This window comes from Elephas maximus, chromosome 11 (assembly GCF_024166365.1).
Source record: "Elephas maximus indicus isolate mEleMax1 chromosome 11, mEleMax1 primary haplotype, whole genome shotgun sequence".
Lineage (NCBI taxonomy): Eukaryota > Metazoa > Chordata > Mammalia > Proboscidea > Elephantidae > Elephas > Elephas maximus.
In genome coordinates, this window is record NC_064829.1 from 39,748,128 (window position 1) to 39,772,484 (window position 24,357).

The following is a 24,357-nucleotide window of genomic DNA, read 5'->3' on the forward strand; positions in this document are numbered from 1 at the left end:
CAGTACAGCCTTAAGAAATCTTATTTATAAAGAGGCTTTTATACAAAGAGTTCATAACCCTGTCACATAGCTATCAGTGGATATTTCCAGCCAAACAGAAATTAAAGTATTACAATGACAGGGTGGTGATACAATTAACCTCTCGTTGATTAATTATGGGAGGGCAGATGTGATTTACCGTCAAAATTCTGATTCTCAGATAGTTTGCTTTTTCCAGTTTTTCAGTGAATGAGAAGGCCCTCAAACAGACCTGTCTCTGAAATGGCCTCCAATACTTAAGCCTCAGGCAAGGGAGGCAAAGGGGAGAGAGCAGACGGTCACTCACTTGGAGGCAAGAGGGGCAAGTGGTTCTGAAAGGAAGTTCTTGTTTAAATTCTAGGGTGCTTCCATGGATTCAGAAGGAAGAATACGCCACTGGGGCACAGCATAAAGACTTTTTCTGAGCAAGAAGTATAACAAACGATAGATGGGTTTATAAATGTGATTTTGTACAAATGGCACCTATAAGTCCAGATCTGAAACACGAACTATCCAATAGAATATCATAATTATCTTTATTAACATTTTAATCATGGAGAATATCAGCGGACACTGAAGGAGAAGAAAAATTCTGGGCCTGGAAGGTTTCCCTTAAAAACAAATAAACGTCCATGAAGCCGAAAGCAATTAGCTTCAAAACCACCAAAACACAATACTAATTTAGTTCGTCTTTCAATTAACAAATGGGAAAATAGGTATGGCTTGTCTACAGAGTAGATGAATTCCTCAAAAGTTGTAATTAAAATTAATTAAATGTCAAATGCCCCAGGAGACCTCATTAATTAGTGGAATACTCAGTAAATCTTTTTGTAGAGGATTAATCTTTTTAATACCTAATTGGGAATATTAATACGTCAGGTTTACTTAAGAAAATCTATCCTTTAGTGACTTTCTGAATATTAAAATTTGACAGAGGCAAAAAGCCCAAAGAGAAAAACAAAATGAAGTAAAATAAATTCAGAGTAGAATCAGTTCTTATAGCCACTTCCCTCAGTTTATAAACAGACATATTTCTATAACAATTTCTTAATTGGGGGGTCATGTAAGGCCCCCTGTTTCTTAAGGGTGATCATGTCCAGAGTTACGAGGTCCAGTAGGGCCATAACCCAGCCATGCCGCAGGAATTCAAGTACCCAAGGCAACTTCTCAGCTCTAACATTTTTATATAGGATTGCAGGGAATATTGGTTTTTTCACACTTATTGCAACTTTGGAACAACACGTGGCCCTTTCACAGGCACTCCAGTTCTTCGAAACGCCTAATCCCTCCATTAAAGGATTAAAAGTTTTTACGATCCACAGTATGCTAAGCATTTCAGTAGCTCTTTTGGTTTATGACAATTACAAATTTGGCTCCACAGCTAGGTCACTACAACATAACACCTGTCTAATTAAGCAGACATTTTCTTAGTCAGATGAAAAGGATCTTTTGTTATTTTAAAACCCAGTATCTTAGAGACCAAGCAAAATGAAACTACTATGTGTACTTCTGTCCCTGGGTGGTGCAAACGGTGAAGTGCTTGACATGTGGGGTCACCATGAGTCGCAATCAGCTTGAAGGCAACTAACACCATGTACTTTTGGAATGTAAGGATGACCATCCCTCCCTTCCCGAGTGCTGCTCAGGTGGGTATGCCATCCCCATGAGCCTTCATGCTTCTGGAAGGACCCATGCAGCTGAAGAAGAAGACTTTCCTTCTCCATTCCTTAGTCAAGAAAGGATAAACGAAGAATCTCCAAAATAACATTTTCTATCTGACCCTAAATTGGAATGCATCTTATATTAAGTTACTGCTACTAGTTACTGAATGCTCACTGGGTTTTTACTAAGTGCCAGGGAAAAGGGCTAAGTACTTTGTACAGTGCAATAATGCAATGAAGAAGTTATTATCATCCCCACAGGAACTGACTCAGGGAGCTTAAACATTTTGCTCAAGGTAGGAAGCTACTAAGTGGTAGAGTGAGGATTCAAACCCAAGTATGGCTCTCACACGTGACACTACGCAGCCTCTAATGATTTATTCACGGCATGTGGCAGATCACCTGTCTCCCTGCTTTCAGTTAAATCTCACTGAGAAGGGAAGTGAAGATCTCCAAGGTGCCTAGTATATCCTTCTATTTCCTCATCAATTGTTCAGCCTGTCTGAGACCGGTCCAGACAGTCCAACTCACTTCTCTATTGTTAAATCAGTTTTTCTAAGCACCTACTGGATTAGGCCCAGTCATTCTGGCAATAAATTCATCCTTTAAGTTTTATTTTTCTCAGACACCAACAAGGCAGTATGCTTCATTAAAGGATCTTTATTTATGATGGCCCTCCAGCCTTGTAACAATGAATACATGTTAGAAATCTAGTAACTGAATCCTGACATCTTGGCTTCTCTTAAGCTGGGGGGCGGTGGGGTGGGGAGGGGGGAGAGGGTGGCAGTCTATCACAAAGGCTAACAAATTCTTCATTAAAAATGCACATAAAACTTGGTTTAAACCAGTGCTTCAAAACCTAGAGCTCCTTTTATTATTTTCCTTCCACAAATCTCAGAAATGGCTGTGATGTCAGCAACCAACTGAGAGGGACCGCATTTCTTTCTGTTATTGAAGACAGATGGAGGATACTCTCATCACCGGGTTCTAGGGTCCCCAGGTAGGATACTGCTGCATAAGTGGTCTGAGAAGAGTTGTGACCTGTAGTTTTGATAACGATTTATAATTCACTGCATAAGCCATTGCACTGTGGAAATCAAAACATTCTATTTACAGAATTTCATGCCATATAAAGTCTTCCTATCATCACGCTCCAAAACTGCATCTTCCAAGGGGTGGGGGGAGCCCATGGAGATTATCGCTTGTAGAATGTACCTGGGTAAATATTGTAGACATATCAGCCAATACCTAGAATATTAAACTTATGGATCCAGTTGCCATCTAGTCGATTCCAACTCATGGTGACCCTATGTGCTTCAGAGTAGAACTGTATGTAGGGTTTTCTAGGCTGTAACATTTCAGAGGGTGATCACCAGGCCTTTCTTCCAAGGCGGCTCTGAGTGGATTTGAACCACCAACCTTTTGGTTAGTAGCCAAGCACTTAAACTTTTGCACCACCAAGGGTCATCTAAAATTATGGATCCAAAAAACCAAAGGTATTGCCATTAAGTCGCTTCTGACTCATGGAGACCCCATGAGTTACAGAGTAAAACTGTTTTATAGTTTTCTTGGCTGTAATCTTTATGGAAGCAGGCTGCCAGGCCTTTCTTCTATGGCACTGCTGGGTGCATTTGAACCTCCAACCTTTAGATTAGCAGCTGAGTGCAAACCGTTTGCACCACCCAGGGGCCTTATGATTATGGATACAGGCCCACAAAATTTTGAAATAAAGGATTTGCTTGAAAATAAACATATGAACCAATAAGGATAACCAACATAAGAGGGACTGCATCTGGGGGCACCTTCCAAAATCAGACAAAAAACAAAAATGTCACGACTCAGTTTCCTGGCCAGGCTCCCTTGGCTTGGGCTCATCTGCAACAATTCTAGGGGGTACAAGCGGTTGTGTCCTTTCTGTATGCCTGGGACCTGGAGTAGTTTGCTTTCCCCTGGGTCATTCATGTTGGGCAGGGAATAGCCTCCCATACTCAGGAGATAGCAGCAGAGTTTTGGGTTTAAAAAGCAGTATTAGTGGGGTCTTAAAAGCGGGTGAACGTCCATGTAAGATTCTCCACTGGTCTCACCCCATCTGGAGCAAGGGAGAATAAGAAAGCCAAAGATACAAGGGAAAGATTAGTCCAAAGAACTACTGGACCACAACTACCATAGCCTCTACCAGACTGAGTCCAACACAACTAGATGGTGCCTGGCTACCACTACTGGCTGCTTACATAATAGAAGGTCCTGGACAGAGCTGGAGAAAAAATGTAAAACAAAATTCTAACTTACCGAAAAAAAAAAAAAAAAGACCAGACTTACTGGTCTGACAGAGACTGGAGAAACCCTGAGTGTATGGCCCCCTGACACCATTATAGCTCAGTAATGAAGTCACTACTGAGGTTCACCCTTCAGTCAAAGATTAGACAGGCCCATAAAACAAAACAAGGCAAAATGGGCATACCAGCCCAGGGGCAAGGATGAGAAGGCAGGAGGGGACAGGAAAGCTGGTAATGGACAACCCAAGGTTGAGATGGGGAGAGTGTTGACACGTCATGGGGTTGGCAACAAAACAATATATTACTTGCTTAACGAGAAACTAGTTTGCTCTGTAAATCTTCATTTAAAGTATAATAATAAAAAAAAGAAACAATCTTTGATGGTTATGAGGGAGGGTAGGGGTGGGGATGGAAAAACATGAAATAGACAATAGATAGATGGTAACTTTGATGAAGGGTAAGACAGTACACAATACTGGGAAAGGCAGCACAACTCGTACAAGGCAAGGTCATATAAGCTCCATAGGCATATCCAAACTCCCTGAGAGACCAAATTGATGGGCGGAGGGATGTGGAAACCATGGTCTCAGGGAATATCTACCTCAAATGGCATAACACAGTTTATAAAGAAAACGTTCTACATTCTACTTTGGTGAGTAGCATCTGGGGTTTTAAAAGCCTGTGAGCAGCCATCTAAGACACTCCACTGGTCTCACCTCTTTAGGAACAAGAGAGAATGAAGAAAACTAAAGATACATAGGAAAGACTAGTCCAAACGGCTAATGGACCACAACTACCACAGCCTTCACCTGACTGAGTCCTGCACAACTAGATGGTGTCCGGCTACCACCACCGACTGCTTTGACAGGGATCACAATAAAGGGTCCTGGACAGAGCTGCAGAAAAATAGAGAAAAAAATTCTAACTCATAAAAAAAGACCAGGCTTACTGGCCTGACAGAGACTGGAGAAACCCTGAGAGCATGGCCCCTGGATACCCTTTTAGCTCAGTAGTGAGGTCACTCCTGACATTCACACTTCAGCCGAAGACTAAAAAAACCCAGTGCAGTCCAGTCGATTCCGACTCATAGCGACCCTACAGGACAGAGTAGAACTGCCCCATAAAGTTTCCAAGGAGTGCCTGGCAGATTCGAACTGCCGACCATTTGGTTAGCAATTGGTAGCCATTTGGTTAGCAGCCGTAGCACTTAACCACTATGCCAAAGATTAGACAGACCATAAAACAAAATGAGACTAAAGGGGCACACCAGCCCAGGGGCACACCAGCAGGAGGGACAGGAAAGCTGGTAATGGGGAACCCAAGGTTGAGAAGGGAGAGTGCTGACATGTCGTGGGGTTGTCAACCAATGTCATAAAACAATATGTGTAGTGGTTAAGTGCTACGGCTGCTAACCAAAGGGTCGGCAGTTCAGATCTGCCAGGCGCTCCTTGGAAACTCTATGGGGCAGCTCTACTCTGTCCTATAGGGTTGCTATGAGTCGGAATCGACTCGATGGCAATGGATTTTGGGTTTTTTGGTACTGTTTAATGAGAATTTAGTTTGTTCTGTAAACCTTCATCTAAAGGACAAAAAATAAAGTACAATAACAAAAGTAAAAGGCAAAAAAAAAAAAAAGTGGTATTAGGCAATCTTTAGAGATACAAGAGGACTTGGCATAATTCTAAATTGCCACACCAAGTACTAAGTGTATCAAGAGCGCTGAACCGATTCCTCCTCCACTGAGGAGCTTCTGCTTGTTCCCACAGCCTCATTTTCCTCTTTAGGGTAAGGTAGGAGAGGCCTGAGAAGCACAAACCCTGAGGCGGCTCCATCTGCAGCATAATGAGGGAAACACAGAAGCATTGTTATGGAAGGGGAAAGACTAATTCTCACTTTTATTTATTCTCACTCTGGGGAGAGAGTACAAACATGTCACAATTTAGGGCGCTGAAGCTGGAAGTGAAGATTAGAAGAAAAAGAACAGGGTGACATCACTGCAGTACAGCTATTGAACCTCTAGGCCTAAAATAACTGAGTCGGGCACTGTGGCCAGAGTTTATTCACCAATGGCCAGCTTTGCTTCTCTGACCTCGAAAGACAGATACTCTTTCCTTGACTCTTTTTCATTGCTCTATCACCTTCTATTCCTAAGAACCTGGTGGAAGCCAGCACCTTCCCATATACATCCAGCTAGCCTTGCTTGAAAGCTAACCACCATCTTTAATTGTCTGGCGGGACTGCTGTTAGGCACACAGCATCTCTCCCAAGATTTAATCCACTGTAACTATCCAAAGAAGAAGCTTTATTTATTTCTGTGGGAGCACTTGAATTTATGCCCCATTAAAGTTCCCCTTTGAAAATTACAAGCTGAAGCCACATCCAACAATTGTGATGTTCTCTGGATCCCATGCACATCCTGAAAATGGAAAATTCATTTCATGGTCACAGAACCAATAAGAAATATGACTTCATATGAAATGCCCCAATTTCTTTTTTTCTTTTTCTTTGGCAAGTAAATTAAATGACATCAGGTGTTTATAAAAATCTGTATGTTTATAGCATTCTCTAAACACTGGGCATGCTCTGAAAAGATTCTCTTACATCAATTAAGGAACTACAGTTTAAATTGGGGCCCAATATGTTTTCCTTTCCTGTGAGATTTGCTTTTAGTTTCAAATTTAACTCTAGCATTTTTTTTTAGTAGCAGGGTCGGAATCAGGACTCATAATAATATATGTGTTCTTACGCATCTGTCTGTAGCCACAGAAAAAAAAAGTCATGCTACTTTCGTACCTCTAGACTTGATTACATAAATGACCCGTGGGTGTGACCATCTTGGATGAGTCAATCCTACTGTGTGCCAGCTAGGACTAAATTACAGGAAAAGCTGATGTGGTCTTGTTCCTGTGTAAGATCAGGGCCCCAGTCTTCAAGTAATGTCAAATATATGGCTTAGCTGTATATTTTTGACTAACCTCAAAGTGCTTCAAGTCCTTGCTAGGAGAAATGACCCTTTACTTTTTACCTGGCTTTTTGAGGATACGCTCAGGGAACTCTGGCATGAATACAATGGCTATGGACTCCAACTCCACCAAAGATTTACCCTAAATCTTCCCCAGCATCTCGTGGGGACAGTGATCTTAGAGCTTGTGCCTCAGGTCCCTGAAGATCCCATAAGGAGCAGGGCTATGTCCAGGACCTGCAGTTGCTGGGGGGGGGGGGGGGGGTTCTACATGCTGGGACAAACAGGCAGAGGTGGGTCTCTTCTTGGGTAAGTTCTGCAGTCATGAGGACTCTTTATGGACAGCTAAGCATGATGGCTGCTGGCCCAAACTCTGCTGCCCAACAGTCAGGCTGTCAGTGATCTGGCTCCAGCCTTTTAGCCACCCTGCCCTCTTCGGTCAGCCCAACCGAAAGCGTGTAAAGCCTATGTGCTTAAAACTGTCCCAGCTTCCAGCCTTTTGCTCATGTGACTCTGTGTCTAGATGCCCTTCTTTCTCATCTCTCTGCTCTTCCAATTCTTGAATATTCTCTAAAGCTTACTTAAAATGCTACAATCTCCACAAAGGCCTCTCTTATTCATCCCCCAACTAGAATTATCTCTTTCTCCCCTGAATTCCCACACACATTATGTGTCTGCATCTCGATTATATCCCTTCACTACCTTTTAACTTGTGTGGCAGTCAACTCTCTTCGTTTGTTACCTTTCCTATAAAACTGAAAGGTACCAGAGCTCAGAGTCCAGGCCTTACTGAGAGTCAGATTTCTAGCATCCTGCCCAGTAACCCCATGGCTTTGAAACTTTGTCTTGCAGACCCCAGAGTTCCAAGGAAGTACTGGGGGCAGGCAGAGAGGGCAGGGTAAGCGGGAAGGCCTCCTTCCCCAAATTTGTGCTTCAGTCAGATTGGTTTTGATTTTAAACTCTTCTACATCTTGGGACTCATGTAAATGTTACCATATTTTTTAAAGGGTTCTGCTGGGGAAAGAAAGAAGGAAATCACTGCAATAGATATTGTGAAATGATGAGCAGAATCACACCAGTGCCTCTAGCACTTTCTCCTTTAGATATAAGGAAATCCATTGATCAAAAATGAGTGTCGAAGGTTTTGAATGGCTGTCAAAGAACATGGTCAAAACAGGGGGCCCCTTTTCAGTCTTGTATTTTTACAGTAAAATTTGATAGATGCCTCCTCAACCTCTGAATGAGTTACATCTAAAGAATTAAAACAGTACCACCCAGACACCTGTGTGATGTGTGTGTATGTGTGTACACGTGAGCATGCCCACTGTGCTTTGACCTTGATGTAACTTCAGGGATACAGAAGAGGGTTACAAGTAACTGTGACGTCTCTTGATAATCATTCTCCCCCATCCTCCTTCAGTCTTCTCCATCACTGTAAATGGCATTAACATCCACCCTGTGGATCAGGCTAAAAATCTATTAGTTACCCTTGATTTCTCTCTCTTCTTTACTCCCCATATCCAATTTACCAGTAAATGCTGCTGGGTCTACCCCTAAACGTATTCTGAAGCAGCACGTTCCTCAGTGATGTCTAACGCTATCAATCGCTGCAGTCCAAGGCATCTTCTTCTCATACCTCCCTTATTATAGTAGACTCCTATCTGGTCCCCAGCTTCTACCCTCTCCTCCCTATAATCCATTCTCTAGGCAACAGCAAAGTAATGTTTAAACTCCTCCCGTTAAAACCTCTCGTGTTTCTCATCAAATATGGAATAAAACTCCTAACTAGTAAAAATAATCTAGCTAGCCTTTCTATTTCACTCCAAATTTTAAAATTTTGTTGGTTCTGATACTCTTTAGTCAGGGGGTTTTTCCTTTAAGAAAAGAGAGTGAGTGACTGAGCAGACAGACCAAAAAAAAAAACAAAACTGGCACACCACTCAAGAACAGAAGTAACTTACGGCTTCAGATTTGGGAGGCACTGGAGGTGGAGGTAGGGCGATATCTGAAGACTTCTTTGCTGCTCCCAGAGCCCCAGGGACAGGAAGAGGAGACGTTCCACATTTGGACCGGACAGAACCTCTGAAATGATCACATCTGCTCTTCTCGCTCAAGGATCGAGTGAGAGACTGATGGCTGGTCTTGCCTTCATCCAGCCACAGCTCCTCGTAAGGAAGCTCTGACTTCCCAGGGATGCCCACTGATTCTTCACAAGCTTCTGGGAAAAAGTAGTCGCTTCCACTATCACCAGAGTCCTGATAGGGCAGGATGTCGTTAGAGAATGGGACCCACTCTCCTCCTGCCAGGTCTCTGCAGCCCTGGAGGTTCACCTCGCTGTTGCCATGGAGATTGTTGCCATACACACAGACCGAGAGCCGGTGGAAGGAGTGGGTGAGCTCGTCGCGGGCATGGCTAAGGGAATTGGGCACATGGTTGTGGCCAGAGCAATGGCCTTTCTTGGGGCTCTTGCAGTCCTCACTCCAGTCGGTTTTCACATCACGGACGGCCCGTGAATATTCATCAATATCGAACTGCTCTTGGCAGATTCCCAGCCAGTGATGGACCAGGGTTTCAGGCCATACCTCACCCTTCACCAGGTGTTCTGGGAGGCTAAACTTGGGAACAGTCAGGTGCAAAGGGAAGTGCATGGGGAGGATCTTGTTGTTCCGCAGCACACAGCAAACCACCACCGTCTTAGTCTGGATGTTCACAAACTTGTAGCGGTGCCCCTCGCGGATGAAGTGGAGGTCATACGGGTTTCTCGGCGGGGGACTTGGCACAGTCACATTCACAGGTAGCCTGGTTTTCTCCACAATGTTGCGGATGGTGTGTTCGCCCTCCTGCATCTGAAGTTCCATGGGACTCCGGGTGCTGAATCTGCCCTTGCACTGGAATGGAAGGCTAATGCTTTCGTTGGTCCGGTGGTTCATACAAATGAGGCACGGCATTTTGCCTTTACCCAGCTTGCTGATGGAATTGAGCTTCCCGATCTTTTTGAAAATTGTGTTGAGTCTTGACTTTTCCTTGAATGTCTTTGCATAAAGGATTTCTGCCTGCCCCATTAAAGTGAGTTCATCCCCAGTACAGAGGGTGATGTTGTAAACTTCGGTGTCTTCATTGCATTCACCTGAAGCAACCTACAGTATGAGAAATCAAACTTTAGGTTAATTTCTTTCCATCTTTTCACACACAGACATAAAGAGCTTACTATTAAAGACACACACAGAGGAAACTACTGTTTTAATACCAAATTTAGACTCCATTTCTTTTATAACATTCACATGGCTAACAAAAAATTTTTGTCTATTAGTCTGGATTTTTAAAAACATGTTTTTTTTTTTTCCTGGAAACAAAAGTAATCTATATTCTTTAATAAAAAATTGGGAAGTATAGAAGAAAAACACAAAAACAACACCCCCATGACCCTGATTCAGAGACAGCTATTGGTAACTGCTTTCGAGTTGGCGTTCAACTCATGGCAACCCCACGTACAACGGAACAAAACACTACCTGGCTCTCTGCCATTGCCATGATCAGTTGTGCATTGGACCACTGTGACCCATAGGGTTTTCAATGGCTGATTTTCAAAAGTAGATCTCTAGGTCTTTCGTCCTAGTCTGTCTTAGCCTGGAAGCTCTGCTAAAACCTGTTCAGCATCATACCAACACACGAGCATCCACTGACAGACAGTGGCTGTGTATGAGGTACACTAGCTGGGAACTGAACCTGGGTCTCCTGCATGGACAGTAAGAACTGTACCGCTGAACCATCACTGCCGTCGATACAGAGGCAGCCATGGTTAATGGTCTGGTAAACATCCTCCCAGTCTTTATTACTATACATGTACAGTAGCCTACCCTATGGATTATTTTGGGAGATTAATATTACCATTTTTTTTTCAGTTCTAAATGATGCTTTTGTGAGCACCATTGTAGAAAATTCCTTGTTTTTGCTTTATTATGTTCTCTAAAATTAGAATTGAAACAAAGGATTTTTAAAAATTTATTTCTTCCCTGTTCTTTTATTTCATTTTATAAAATTAATATTAGAAATATTAAGATGTAATTAGAAATATTAGATACTAGACATAAAAATTTAAAAATTCTATATAATCTTAGCACAAAATCTCTGCTAATGGTTTTGTACACATAGGAAAAAAAATGGGATGTATCAATCTATCTCAGAGATACATAAATACACATATATAATTTTGTTACCTAAGTTTCTAAGTATAACTTATCTGCCCCTGTGTATGAACCCCCTCATCACAGATTCTGATGCTGACTTTATATATAGATGTACCAATAATTTATTTGACAAGTTCCTATTGTTAAACGTGCAGGCTTTTTGAGTGTCTAGCAGTAATAAATAGTACAGCAATAATTTTTTTTTTTACAGTTTAATTATTAGGATAAAGTGCCAGAAGTAGAATTGCATGGGCAAAAGTTATGCATATATCTGAAAAGTCTAATATATGTATTTCCCATTACACTTCATCAATTTATGTTTCTACCAGCACTCTGGGAAAGCACCTGTCTCCCCAGACCCATGGGAAGTTTATTTCAAGTCTGCCCTTGTGAAACAGAAAGCGTTCATTCAGAATTTACTTATTCCTGTTTTATCTTGAATATCTTTGATTACAGTATTAGTAAATATTTCTTCCCCCCCCCCCCCCCGTATTTATCTGGCCATTTAGATCTCTCTCTCTCTCTTTTTGGTGAGTTGCCTATTTGTGTCTTTTGCCCACATACTATTGAGATGGTCATCTTGTTGATTACCTTTTATGCAATGAGAAGAGCCCTGGTGGTGCAGTGGTTAAAGCATTTAGCTGCTAACCAAAAGGTCACTGGTTTGAACCCATCAGCTGCTCCTCAGGAGGAAGAAATGGTAGTCCGCTTCTGTAAAGATTTACAGCCTTGGAAACCAAATGGGGCAGTTTTAGGCGGCATAGTGGTTAAGCGCTATGGCTGCTAATCAAGAGCTTGGCAGTTCGAATCTGCCAGTCACTCCCTGGAAACTTTATGGGGCAGTTTTACTCTGCCCTATGGGTCACTATGAGTCAGAATTGACTCGATGGCAGTGGGTTCGGTTTTTTTTTTTTTTTTTTTGACAGGGTAGCTATGAGTTGGAATCGACTCGACAGCAGCGGGTTTGGTTTGGTTTTTGGTTTTTATGTAATGTGAATGTCATTTACACTATATAGTTTCAACTTGTTGCTTGGATTTCAATTTTATGCTAGTCAATGTTTTCAAAATTTTCCTGTGTGATTTCATTCTTGGGCATTATGCTACTTTTAGCTGAGATCAGTGGTTCTGAACTGGAGCAATTTTGGCTCCCAGGGGATATGTGGCAATGCCTAGATACGCTGTCAATGTTAGGACTGGGGGATGCTACTCACATCTAGTGGGTAAAGGGCAGGGATGCTGCTAAACATCCTACAATACACAGGACAGTCCCTTAAAGCAAAGAATTACCCAGTTCAATATTTCAATAGTGCCAAGGTTGAGGAATCCTGATATAATTACCAATATTTTCTTCTAGTCCTTTGATGATTCATTTATTAAATATTTAACTGAAATTTCTTTGATGGTTTATCTAAGATAGAGCTCTAGCTTTTTTTTTAAATACAGTTTATTGAGTATCCGGTACATTTCCTGGAAACCCTGGTGGCGTAGTGGTTAAGTGCTACGGCTGCTAACCAAGAGGTCAGCAGTTCAAATCCGCCAGGCGCTCCTTGGAAACTCTATGGGGCAGTTCTACTCTGTCCTATAGAGTCGCTATGAGTTGGAATTGGCTTGACGGCAGTGGGTTTGGTTTTTGGTACATTTCCGAAATAACCATCTCTTTTCATCACTGATTTGAAATGTCGCTTTTATCATATGTACTAAATTTATACACACACTCAAACACACTTGTGTGTTTCTGTTTTGTTGTCATTTATCCTAGTGACCTTTGTGTCTATTTTTCCATTAAAAATATACTGTTTTAATTACTATATCTTACATTTTTCAGATCTAGTAACAACAGCCCTAATTTGTGGTTATTCTGACTCAGAAGATTTTGGATGGCAAAAAACAACAAAAGCAGAGTCAAATGATAGACTGAAAGAAAGGATTTGCAATATATATAACAAATAAAGGGACAATATCCCTGATGCATAAGCAACTTTAAAAAAACGAGTACCAAAAATCCTACATGTAAATTGACAAAAAACATGAAAAACCAATTCACTAAAAAAGATGCATGATGGCTTTCAAACTTAAAAAAGATGTTTAATTTCATTCATAGAAAGAGAAACACAAATTAAAATTACATTGAGATAGCATTTCTCACCTAGCAGACTGGTAAAAACTCAAAAGCTTGACAATGTACTCTCTAAGTTAGGCTACAGGGCAATATGTACTCTTGGACATAGCTGGTAGGAATGGGAAATGATACAGCCCCTGTAGAGGGAAAATGGACAATATCTAATCAAGAGATACTTCTCCCTCTACCCAGCAATCCTACTTCTAGATATTTACCCTGAAGACATTCCTCCAACAATATAAAAATACACACAGTATGAGGTTATTCATTGCAGCATTGTTTGTATTTGCAAAATATTGAAAATGATCAAAGTGCCCAAACACAGGAGATTGACTGAATGAACAATGGTACACAGATGTAATGATATTTTGCAAAAACAATGATGATCAGGAAATGAGTTGACATGGAGTGACCTCTAAGATATATTGTTAAGTGAAAAAAGCAAAGTGGAAAAAAGTTTATACAGTATACTACCTTGTTGTATAAGAAAGAAGGGAAAATTAACATATAACTTTCTGCTTATTTTTGTAGAAAAAGAAACACAGGAAACATAACCCAGAAAACAATGAAAATGATTATTTTCAGGAGGTAGCTGCAGGAGTAAACGGGGTAGGGGGGGCACGGAAAGGAGAGATACCTCTTTGACTTTACCTTGCTCTAGAGGCTTGACTATTTGGAAGCATGCTAAAGTTCTACATATTCAAAAAATAAAGTTAAGTCAGTAAGAATTTTTTTTAAAAAAAAACTTAAAACTGAATAAAAATGGAAACAAATGAATCCAATTGTATTTCAAATGAATAAAAGAACCACGCTGGTGACAGAGAAATACTCCAAGTAGCTTTGAACACAGTGCTTTGACTATGCATTATCAGTCTAAGTGGGGTAAAAACAACAAATATAGTGCTCTTTTTAGTAGATTTGTTTTTCATAGGAGTATGGGTATAGTGATTCTGAAGCAACTTTACTATACTGTAGGATTCAGCAAATGAGTAAATGTGTTGAAATTTTCAGAGCCAGGGTTCTCACTGTGGAAGAAGACAGAAATATGGAGTGTGGAAAAGCAAGAAAGAACTTGATGGGGTTGAACTGGAATTGGAAGCGTTGGTCTTAACTAAAAACAAACAAACGAACAAAAAAAACTGTGCACACACACACACACATTTCTCAGTCCTGTTCTCCCCAAGGAATCTGGTGGCACAGTGGTTAAGTGCTTGGCTGCTAACTAAAAGGTTGGCAGTTCGAATCCATCAGCCACTCCTTGGAAACCCTATGGCAACGGGTTTGGCTTGGTTCTCCCCAAGAAGTAGAAGCGAAGGCTACCAGTATGAACATATCGCCTGTCCAAGGTCGGTTTTTAAATACCATTCCCCACTAAAAGGAGCCATGGCTCCTTGGAGAAACGGCTGATTCCAGGGACAGGACAGGAAAAGTTCAAGATGAGCCTAGAATATCTCGTGCCAGAAAGTAAAGTAGTGCTCATAAGATGTGGGGGACGTGTCAAAAGGACATAGCAGCTGGCCTGAATGGGCTCCCACTGCCCAAATCTGGGGCAATGTGCCATTACAATCAAGACAGTAATGAATTACAATCCACTGAATAAATTAGGAATCTATGAGTCTATACTAATAACAAAAGGATAAATTAATTAAAAAAAAGGGAGGGGGGACAAGCTGAGTAATAAATGTGGAGAAGTGGTAGGACTAGAAAACGATAATATTTCAACTATTACAGTAAAGACTGGTTTATACAAGAATCATCAATGTATGTGACATTTATAGGGGAAAATCTGATTAAGGAGTAGGTTATCTGCAAGGTTTAAAGTGTCTTCCCCCAGAATGCTTATCAGTTAGAAGCAAACAAAAAGAAAAACAACTATATAGTGCAGAAATCAGACAACATCTTGGCCAGTGATCAAATTTAATATCACCAAAAAGCAGCATGCAGACATCGTGTGTCTCTGGATGCGACTCCCTGGGAAGCTCACCATCTCTCTTATATAACATTATAACCAAAACCCAAATTACTGGGTTCCAAGCATGAGGGGGAACCCTGGTGGCGTAGTAGTTAAGTGCTACGGCTGCTAACCAAAAGGTTGGCAGTTCGAATCTGCCAGGTGCTCCTTGGAAACTCTACAGGGCAGTTCTACTCTACAGGGTCGCTATGAGTTGGAATCGACTTGATGGCAGTGGGTTTAAGTATGAGGGAACATCAGACAAACCCAAATGGAGAACTACTCTATAAAATACCTGGTGTGTATATTTTTAAAATGTCAACGTCATGAAAGACAAAGGCTGAAAAACGATTCCAGTTTAAAGGAAAAAAAAAAAAAAAAGACAACAAAATGCAATATGCAATCCTGGAATGGATTTTGTACTGGGGGAAAAAAATGCTATATGAAGGGCACTACTGATACAACTGGCAAATTTGGAATATGGACTGTAGATAAAAGCATCGTATCAATGTGAAATTTCCTGAATGTACTACAGTTACATAAGAAAATATCCTTGTTCTTAGTAAACACACACTGACATATTAAGGGGTATGCAATGCATTTTCAAATAGTTCAGAAAAAAAATTGTATTTTATATATGTACCTGGAGGGGAATGGAGGATGATTAAATAAATGTGGCAAAATGTTAAAAACTGGTGAATATGGCTAATTAGGGAGTTCTTATATTATTTTTGCAATATTTCTTTAAGATTGAAATCTAAAAGCTAAAAGGAAAAAAAATGACGATAAAAAAGTGTTATATATTTTCCCAGATGAACTTTAAACTCATTTTGCCCTTGATTTGCACTGATAATTTTTTTGGAAGTGGCTTAATTCTACACAGTGTTTTGGTAGGAAGTAACATTATTACAGTAGTCAGTTACTTCCAAATAGGTACGTGATAATTCGCTCCATTTTTTCAGATCTTTTACTTCCCTTATTAGTGTTTAAGCTGTTTCTTCATTACCAATCCCTGTACATTTGCTGTTGATTGCTAGGTGCTGACTACATTTTGTTGTTATTTTGCATGTCCAGTAATCTCACTGTTAATAGCTTTTTTCCAGTTGACTCTCTTAAGATTCCTAGGTAATCATATCTTATGCAAATGATAAACATTTTATGTCCACCTTTTCAATTTTCATTCTTTCTCCCCCACCAGTAAGTGCACGTAAGGGTTTTTGTACTGTTCTGGATTTTTATGGACATCCTCAGTGTTTGAACATAAACTATGAGAAATTTGTTTGAGGTATATTCTTTATCATATTAGTAATATTTCTTCACAATTCTAAAACTTTCTATTGAGAAATTACATTTTTTATCAAATGCTATTTCTGTATCTGACAAGATGATCGTATGTTTGTAATTCTGATCTACTGAGTTTATGGTAATATGTTCTCAAATACTAAAATAATCCCACATGCTTGAGATAATTTTTACACAGTCATGGTATGATTAAAAATATATTGCATGATTCTCTTTGATCTATGATGTATGTATCTTATCCATAGGCGAGACTGTGGTCTACAGTTTAATTGTGCTATCTTTATCAGGTTTTGGTATCAGGCTGACACTAACTCTGACACTGATTTTTTCTTTCATGTTAATAAAAAAGTGTCTGGGTAAAGTGACTGATAATATCATACAGTTTATATTGCTTATGGAATAACAGTAGTTAGTTATTTGTTTAGAAAACTAGGTAGAAACAATCCTTTTAGATAGTTCCTCACTATTCTCTGTCATACGCATAAAATTCCACTCTCTGGAAAAAGCAATTTTCCAATCAACATTAAAAAACAAAACAAAACAAAACATTAGTGCTATAAAAAACAAGCCGCTCAGCCACTTCTTTCCGGTTCCTGTTTTTGTCTGAAAGATGGCCATGTTTGGAATTAACTGTAAAAGCCTCCAAATACGATTCTTTGAAGTAAAAACAAAAGCCCATTTTCTCCGTTTCTCATGATGTTGTTTATCGGTCCAGTTGTGAGGAATTTTGTTTATGTTGAGGTGTAACCTATACTGAAGGCTGCAGTCTTTGCTCTTCACCAGTAAGAGCTTCAAAAGTCCTCTTTGCTTTCTGTAAGCAGAGTTGTGCCATGTGCGTATTGCAGGTTGTTAATGAGTCTTCCACCAATCCTGATGCCGTGTTCTTCATATACTCTGGCTTCTCAGATTATTTGCTCAGCATACAGACTGAATAAGTATGGTGAAAGAATACAACCCTGCCGCACACCTTCCCAGATTTTAAACCATAAAGTATCTCCTTGTTCTGCTTGAATCACTGCTTCTTGGCCTATCAACAGGTTCCACAGGAGCACAATTAAGTGTTCTGGAATTCTCGTTCTTTGGAATGTTATCCATAATTTGTTATGATCCACACAGTCGAATGCCTTTGCATAGTCAATAAAATACAGGTAAATGTCTTTCGGCCAGGATCCATATGACATCAGCAATGATATTCCTCGTTCCATGTCCTCTTCTGAATCTGGCATGAATTTCTGGCAGTTCCCTGCTGATGTACAACCTTTAGTACCTGGCATATGGTAGGATCTCAATAAACAGAGGCCATTAATATTATTACTATTACTAACAATAAAAATATTTTCTTTCTTATAATCCTGTTTCTTATTGCCTTTCACAACTTCTTTTCACATTGGTGTCTAAATTTCTACCAACTCTGTTTTCAAGCCCTAGCTACTCCTTCTAAACATTATTTTTTTCTTCTCTACTGAAGAACTGCTCAAGTATTTATTGAGTATGTCATCCCAGAATAAAACTTAATGTTGGAATAAAGCCTGAAAAAATCATTAGTTATATCCCAAAGGAAGTGAACACATTGAAACCATTCAGAATATACTGTTCTAGGATAGACTAGTCTCCAAAATGCTCAGCTGCATTGCTATGCTTCCTTTTTATTGGAACTTTGTAAAAAAAAAACAAACAAAAACTTGGCAATTCACCCATTTGGATCATGGTAGAGACAGGGATGCTGGGAGAAAGGGCTCTCGTGAGATTTGAGGAACACACACACATACATACACACACTCATACAATAAGTATTTTCAGCTAACACACAGGGAGCCAACAGTGCTTCTAAAACATGGAAGAATAACAAAGTACATGCTTCTTTCTATCTCTTTATATCTATACTTACCATATCTTGCCTAATTTACCTTTATAAGTCTTCCAAAATGAAGAAATTATAGACCTAGCGAAGTACCGTACACCAAATGAATTAAAAGAAGATGTCCACCTGGCTTGTGAGAGTTCTAATATCTTCAGAAGCTACATGTGAGATGAGATAGTAGGTGCACAGATTAAACAAATCAAAATTATCCTTACTGAATGTCATTATCTGGGCACAGTCAATAGTTTTGTCTACATTTTCATGTAGCTGTGTATTTCTAAAAGTTTTTACCCCTTCTCTTATACATTAAAATGCATAGCATATTTGAGTACAGTCTGTAATTCTATGCTTCCAACTCTGATGTCATCATTAATGCTAGCAATTAGCCCTGCATAAATTATGAAGCTATGTACTGACCAGTTTTGTGGTCACTGTCAATGACAGATGAAGAATCTCATAAATAAATGCTCTTCTCCTTTGGCAACTGAGCCAGTCTCCTCAGGTTTCTACAGATGTGATTTATTTGCATAATTTCCTTCCTTTTTTTTTTTTTTTTTGAATAGCAAGAGAAACAATGTGTCCTAAGTGCTTCAGTATGTGTGCCTGGTTAACATTTTCAGTTTCAATGTTTCCTGAGAGGAAGTAATTCAAAGTGTGTTATCTAAACAAGTCTAATAGCTCTAATCCAGGAAACTATCAAGGTTTTACTGTTCATGATACTATTCAGAATTAATACCCCCTGGTCAAACAATTTTTTTTTTTTTTGGTCAAACAATGGAACCCTGCTGGTGTAGTGGTTAAAGCACTCAGCTACGAACCAGAAGGTCAGTGGTTCAAACCCACCAGCTGCTCCATGAGAGAAAGATGTGGCAGTCTGCTTCTGTAAAGATACAGCCTTGGTAACTCTATGGGGCAGTTTAAGTCTGTCCTATAGGGTCACTATGAGTTGGAATTGACTCGATGGCAATGGGGGTTTGGGTCAAGCAACATTTTAAAACACTGATATAAAATTTTACACACACACCCACACACAGATGGCTCTGACATTCTGTTCTCTGAGAACATTTGTTTTAAGACCAAACATGTAACGGAGGTTAAAATTCCAATTCTTGGAATAAAAATCAGGAATGATCTGACATATAGATTACATAGATAAAACTTAATATTACACCATTTTCCCCAAACTTCAATTTTTATAAAACTCTTTTCTCTGGGAAAATGGCCAAAAATGAGAAAAAAAGGGCATTAAGAGTTAAGATAAATGTTAATCCTGACTGTGGTTTTTTAAAAACAGGAACTAGGACAAGGATGACAAGTATACACTCCATAATTTAATTTGTGACAACACAGCAGAGGGCTTGGCAACTTGTTTTTCAGAGGTGGTCTCAAAACCTCAGGTAACAACAACAACAAAAAATGCTCAGCTGTCTTTAAACACCCAATTAACTTCACAATTGTATTCAATTTATCATTCTGAATGAATCTTGAAGATAAATGACATCTGACTTGTCAAAAAAATGCAACTTTTTTAAAAACTAGAAAATAAAAATAGGCTATGTCTAAATTCTATGCTTATTCAACCTTCATTTTAAAATCTCATCTTCCATCTGACAAAATTCAGGTTGTATAGTTATATTTCTGACCTCTCTGGAAGATAGCCAAGAACAAGGTGGTGAGCTATTAAGTCCTCTACACAGCCAAAAAGATGTGGCATTGTTATTTTGAGAGTTTACAGGGTAAACCTGTAAGGCCCTAACTCGGTGTACTTAATTGCAATCTAAACTCTATTAAACCTGGTTACCAGTTCCCAGCTCCCAGCAGAAGCACAAATTAAAGCTGTAAATAGGAACTTAAGGTAGCCACTTCAACAGGCACAAAGGGCAATAAACACACACACAAAAATTTTACATGAGACTATAAAACACCAAATTCTCAGTGTTGTAGGGTCTCTCCACATACAGGCAAAAGTCATACACACCTCACTTCGCAAGAGGCGCTGACAGCCCCAGTGAATTATGCATCAGGAGATGAGGATAAATTTAAATTCTGTTCACATGCTTTAAGGTGGCAGAAAATTACAACACATTTTTAGAAAAATTTAAAGAAAACTGTAGTCATTTTGGACAAAATTTTTGTTAAAACTCACAGCTCTCCTGAAAAGCTGGCTCTCTAGAATTACTCATGCTCTAAAGGTTTCAGGAAGGAGCGGTAGCTCAGTGGTAGAGTTTTTGCCGTCCTTGCAGGAAACCCGGGTTTGATTCCCAACCAACGCACCTCATGTGCTGCCACCACCCACCTGTCCATGTTCCTCTGATGCTGAACTGTTTCAGCAGAGTTTCCAGACTGAGGGGGACTAGGGAGGAAGGCCTGGTGACTTCTGAAAATGAGCCAATGAAAATCTTATGGATGACAATGGTAGGATCCACAGCTGGTCATGGGGATGGTATGGCGTACAACTGGGCAGCGTTTTCTTCTTTTATGTATGAGGTCACCACGAGTCAGGGACCGACTCACTTGTAGCTAACAACAACAAAGCCTCCAGAAAGGAGAGGCAAAATAGTAGAGCTAATAACCCCACCTATTTCTAAAAATTAATGGAAAAATCTGCCTCCCCGACATTATCATAGCCTCACAACACAAGGCGGAGGGCTCTTTTCTGAACCGTCAAGACAGATACTAGGACCGGTATTTTAAATTAGGAATGGTAGTTGTGACTAAACTACACTGTCAAAAACAACAGCCAAAACAAAGAATGTTAAAAGTATTACTACTTGCACAGTGCTTCACAGGACAAACTTAGGATGGCCAATATATGCAGAACCAAGCTCACTAATGCACTGTTTTTACACTTTAAAAGACAAACAGGATCAGAAAATTGGAAGAGAAAAAAATAATTATGGCAGGAGTAGAATCAGGAGCGGCCAAAAACTCCTCCACTGATATACTTTCAAGGCCTTATTTGTTGTTCAGTCTGTAAAAATATGTGAAAAAGTAACAGTGACACATGTTTAATTTGCATGTTGCATGAATCATACTAAACTTTAGAACTCTCGCTTATTTACTCAGCAATGCGACTTTTGCCAATTCAGAGTACCTTATTACATACTATTTTAAGAAACAGTTCAGGAACCCGACTCTAGCTTTGCTTCTCTGTTGTGGGTTAATACTTTGCAGTGATATTTTTAAAGGGCTCATCTTGGCACATGCTCTCTAATTAGAAACTTCACTCATGCTGACAGAGAGAAAACATTAACTTATAACATTTTATTTTTTAAAAATTCTTGGCATCGTATTCTTGCATGATTTAAGATTTAAAAATCTGCACGTATAATGTTCATAAAACTATGTGTTAGACCACAAGTGTTACAAAAGACAGAAGGATTCTGGCTAGATATTGTGTTGTTGTTAGGTTCCGGCAAGTCAGTTTCAACTCACAGCGACCCTATGTACAACAGAACGAAATACTGCTGGGTTTTGCGCCATCCTCAAAATTGTTGCTGTGTTTGAGCCCGTTGTTGCAGCCGCTCTGTCAATCCATCTTGTAGAGGGTCTTCCTCTTTTTTGCTAACCCTCTACCTTACCAAACATGATGTCCTTCTCCAGGGACTGGTCCCTCCTGATAACATGTCCAAAGTATGTGCGACCAAGTCTTGCGATCCTCGCTTGCAAGGAGAACTCTGGCTATACTTCCAAAACAGATTTATTCATTCTTCTGGCAGTCCATGGTATGTTCAATATTCTTCATCAACACCATAATTCAAAGATGTCAATTCTTCTTCAGTCTTCCTTATTCATTGTCCATCTTTTGCGTACATTTGAGGTGACTGAAAATATCATGGCTTGGGTCAGGCGCACCTTAGCCCTTAAAACGACAACTTTGCTTTTTAACACTTTGAAGAGATTTTTTGCAGCAGATCTTCCTAGTGCAATACGTCATTTGATTTTTAGACTGCTGCTTCCATGGGTGTTGTTGCGGATCCAAGTAAAACAAAATCCTTGACAACTTCTACATTTTCTCCATTTATCATGATGTGGCTTATTGTTCGAGTTGTGAGGACTTTTGTTTCCTTTATGTTGACGTGTAATACGTACTGATGGCTGTAGTCTATGATCTTCATCAGTAAGTGCTTCAAGTCTGCTTCATTTTCAGCAAGCAAGGTTGTGTCATCTGCACACATCATAGGTTGTTAGTCTTTCTCCAATCCTAATACCGTGTTCTTCTTCATATAGTCCAGCTTCTCAGATTGCTCAGTGTACAGACAGAGTAAGTATGGTGAAAGGATACAACCCTAATGCACACCTTCCCAGATTTTAAACCACGCAGTATCCCCTCATTCTGTTTAAATGACTGCCTCTTGGCCTATGAACATGAGCACAATTAAATGTTCTGGAATTTCCATTCTTTGCAATGTTATCCATAATTTGTTATGATCCACACAGTTGAATGCCGTTGCATAGTCAATAAAACACACATAAACATCTTTCTGGTATTCTCTGCTTTCTGTCAAGATCCATCTGACATCATTAATATCTCTCATTACACGTCACCTTCTGAGCCTGGCTTGAATTTCTGGCAGTTCTCTGTCGATGTACTGCTGCAACTGCTTTTGAATGATCTTCAGCAAAATTTTACTTGTGTGTGATATTCATGAAATTGTTCAATAATTTTCACATTCTACTGGAATGCCTTTCTTTTGAATGGGCACGTATATGGATCTCTTCTAGTCAGCTGGCCAGATAGCTGTCTTCCGAATTTCTTGGCATAGATGAGTAAGCACTTCCCGTGCTCATCCATTTGTTGAAACATCTCAGTTGGTATTCCATCAGTTCCCAGAGCCTTGTCTTTCACCAATGCCCTCAGTGCAGCTTTAACTTCTTCTTTTAATACCATTGGTTCTTGATCATATGCTACCTCCAGAAATGGTTGAACATCAACCAGTTCTTTTTGGTACAGTGACTCTGTGTATTCCTCTGTCTTAGGCTGAGTTCTCTAGAGAAGCAAAACCAGTGAAGCATCTCTTTCTCTCTATATAGAGAGATTTATATCAAGGAAATTGCTCACATGGTTGTAGAGCCTGGGAAGTTCCAAGTTCATGTGTCAGGCTGGAGGCTTCTCACATAGCTGCAGGGGCTGGGGAACCCAAGATTGGTAGGTCAGACAACAGGCCTCTGTTCATAGGCTGAGGAGGTCAACAAATCCCAAGATCAGCAGGTAAGCTGGCGGGCCACTGGCTCACAGACTGAGGAGGCTAACAAATCCCAAGATCAACAAGTAAGCTGCTAGATCAAGTCCCAAGTACTGGAGGTCAGATGAACGAGAACCAGCTGTAGGATCCAGAGCAAGCAAAAGCCCTCGAGCCTTGCCAAAAAGTCCACCTATATTGGATGCAGGCCACACTCCCAAGGAAACTCCCTTTTGACTGAATGGCTACTCACAGCAGACGCCACCATGGAGGTGATCACATTACAGCAGATCTCATCATGACAGTGATTATATCATTACACAACTGCCAAACTACATCATAACTGCCAAACCACTGAGAATCATAGCCCAGCCGAGTTGACACACAACCTTAATGATCACACCTTCTATCTTCTTTTGGTGCTTCCTGCATCATTCAATATTTTGCCCAGGGTCCTTCAAAATTGCAATTTGAGGTTTGAATTTTTACTTCAGTTCTTTCAGCTTGAGAAATATCGAGTGTGTTCTTCTCTTTTGGTTTTCTAACTCCAGGTCTTTGCATATTTCATTAAAATAATTTACTTTGTCTTCTTGAGTTACCCTTTCAAATCTTTTGTTCAGCTCTTTTACTTCATCATTTCTTCCATTTGCTTTAGCTACTCTATGTTCAAAAGCAAGTTTCACAGTCTTTTCTGGCATCCATTTTGGTCTTTTCTTTCTTTCCTGTCTTTTTAATGACCTTTTGCTTTCTTCATGTATGATGTCCTAGATGTCCCACAACTTGTCTGGTCTTCAGGCAAGTCTTGGTAATCATCAAGATGCATTGATAATTACTGGT

At 39.9% G+C, this 24,357-nt stretch overlaps 1 protein-coding gene across 4 annotated transcripts in view; it reads right to left on the reverse strand.

Annotated features, from left to right (window-relative positions):
• Window positions 1-24,357, reverse strand: part of GAREM1 (GRB2 associated regulator of MAPK1 subtype 1) — a 194,496-nt gene that overhangs the window by 14,515 nt on the left and 155,624 nt on the right. For 3 of the 4 annotated variants that reach the window (XM_049902274.1, XM_049902273.1, XM_049902276.1), the window contains one exon: window positions 8,879-10,054. In XM_049902274.1, the coding sequence (XP_049758231.1) occupies window positions 8,879-10,054 (1,176 nt within the window). Of the gene's footprint in view, window positions 1-8,878; window positions 10,055-11,695; window positions 11,840-24,357 lie in introns of those variants that run through there. The other variant, XM_049902275.1, reaches the window with a different exon arrangement.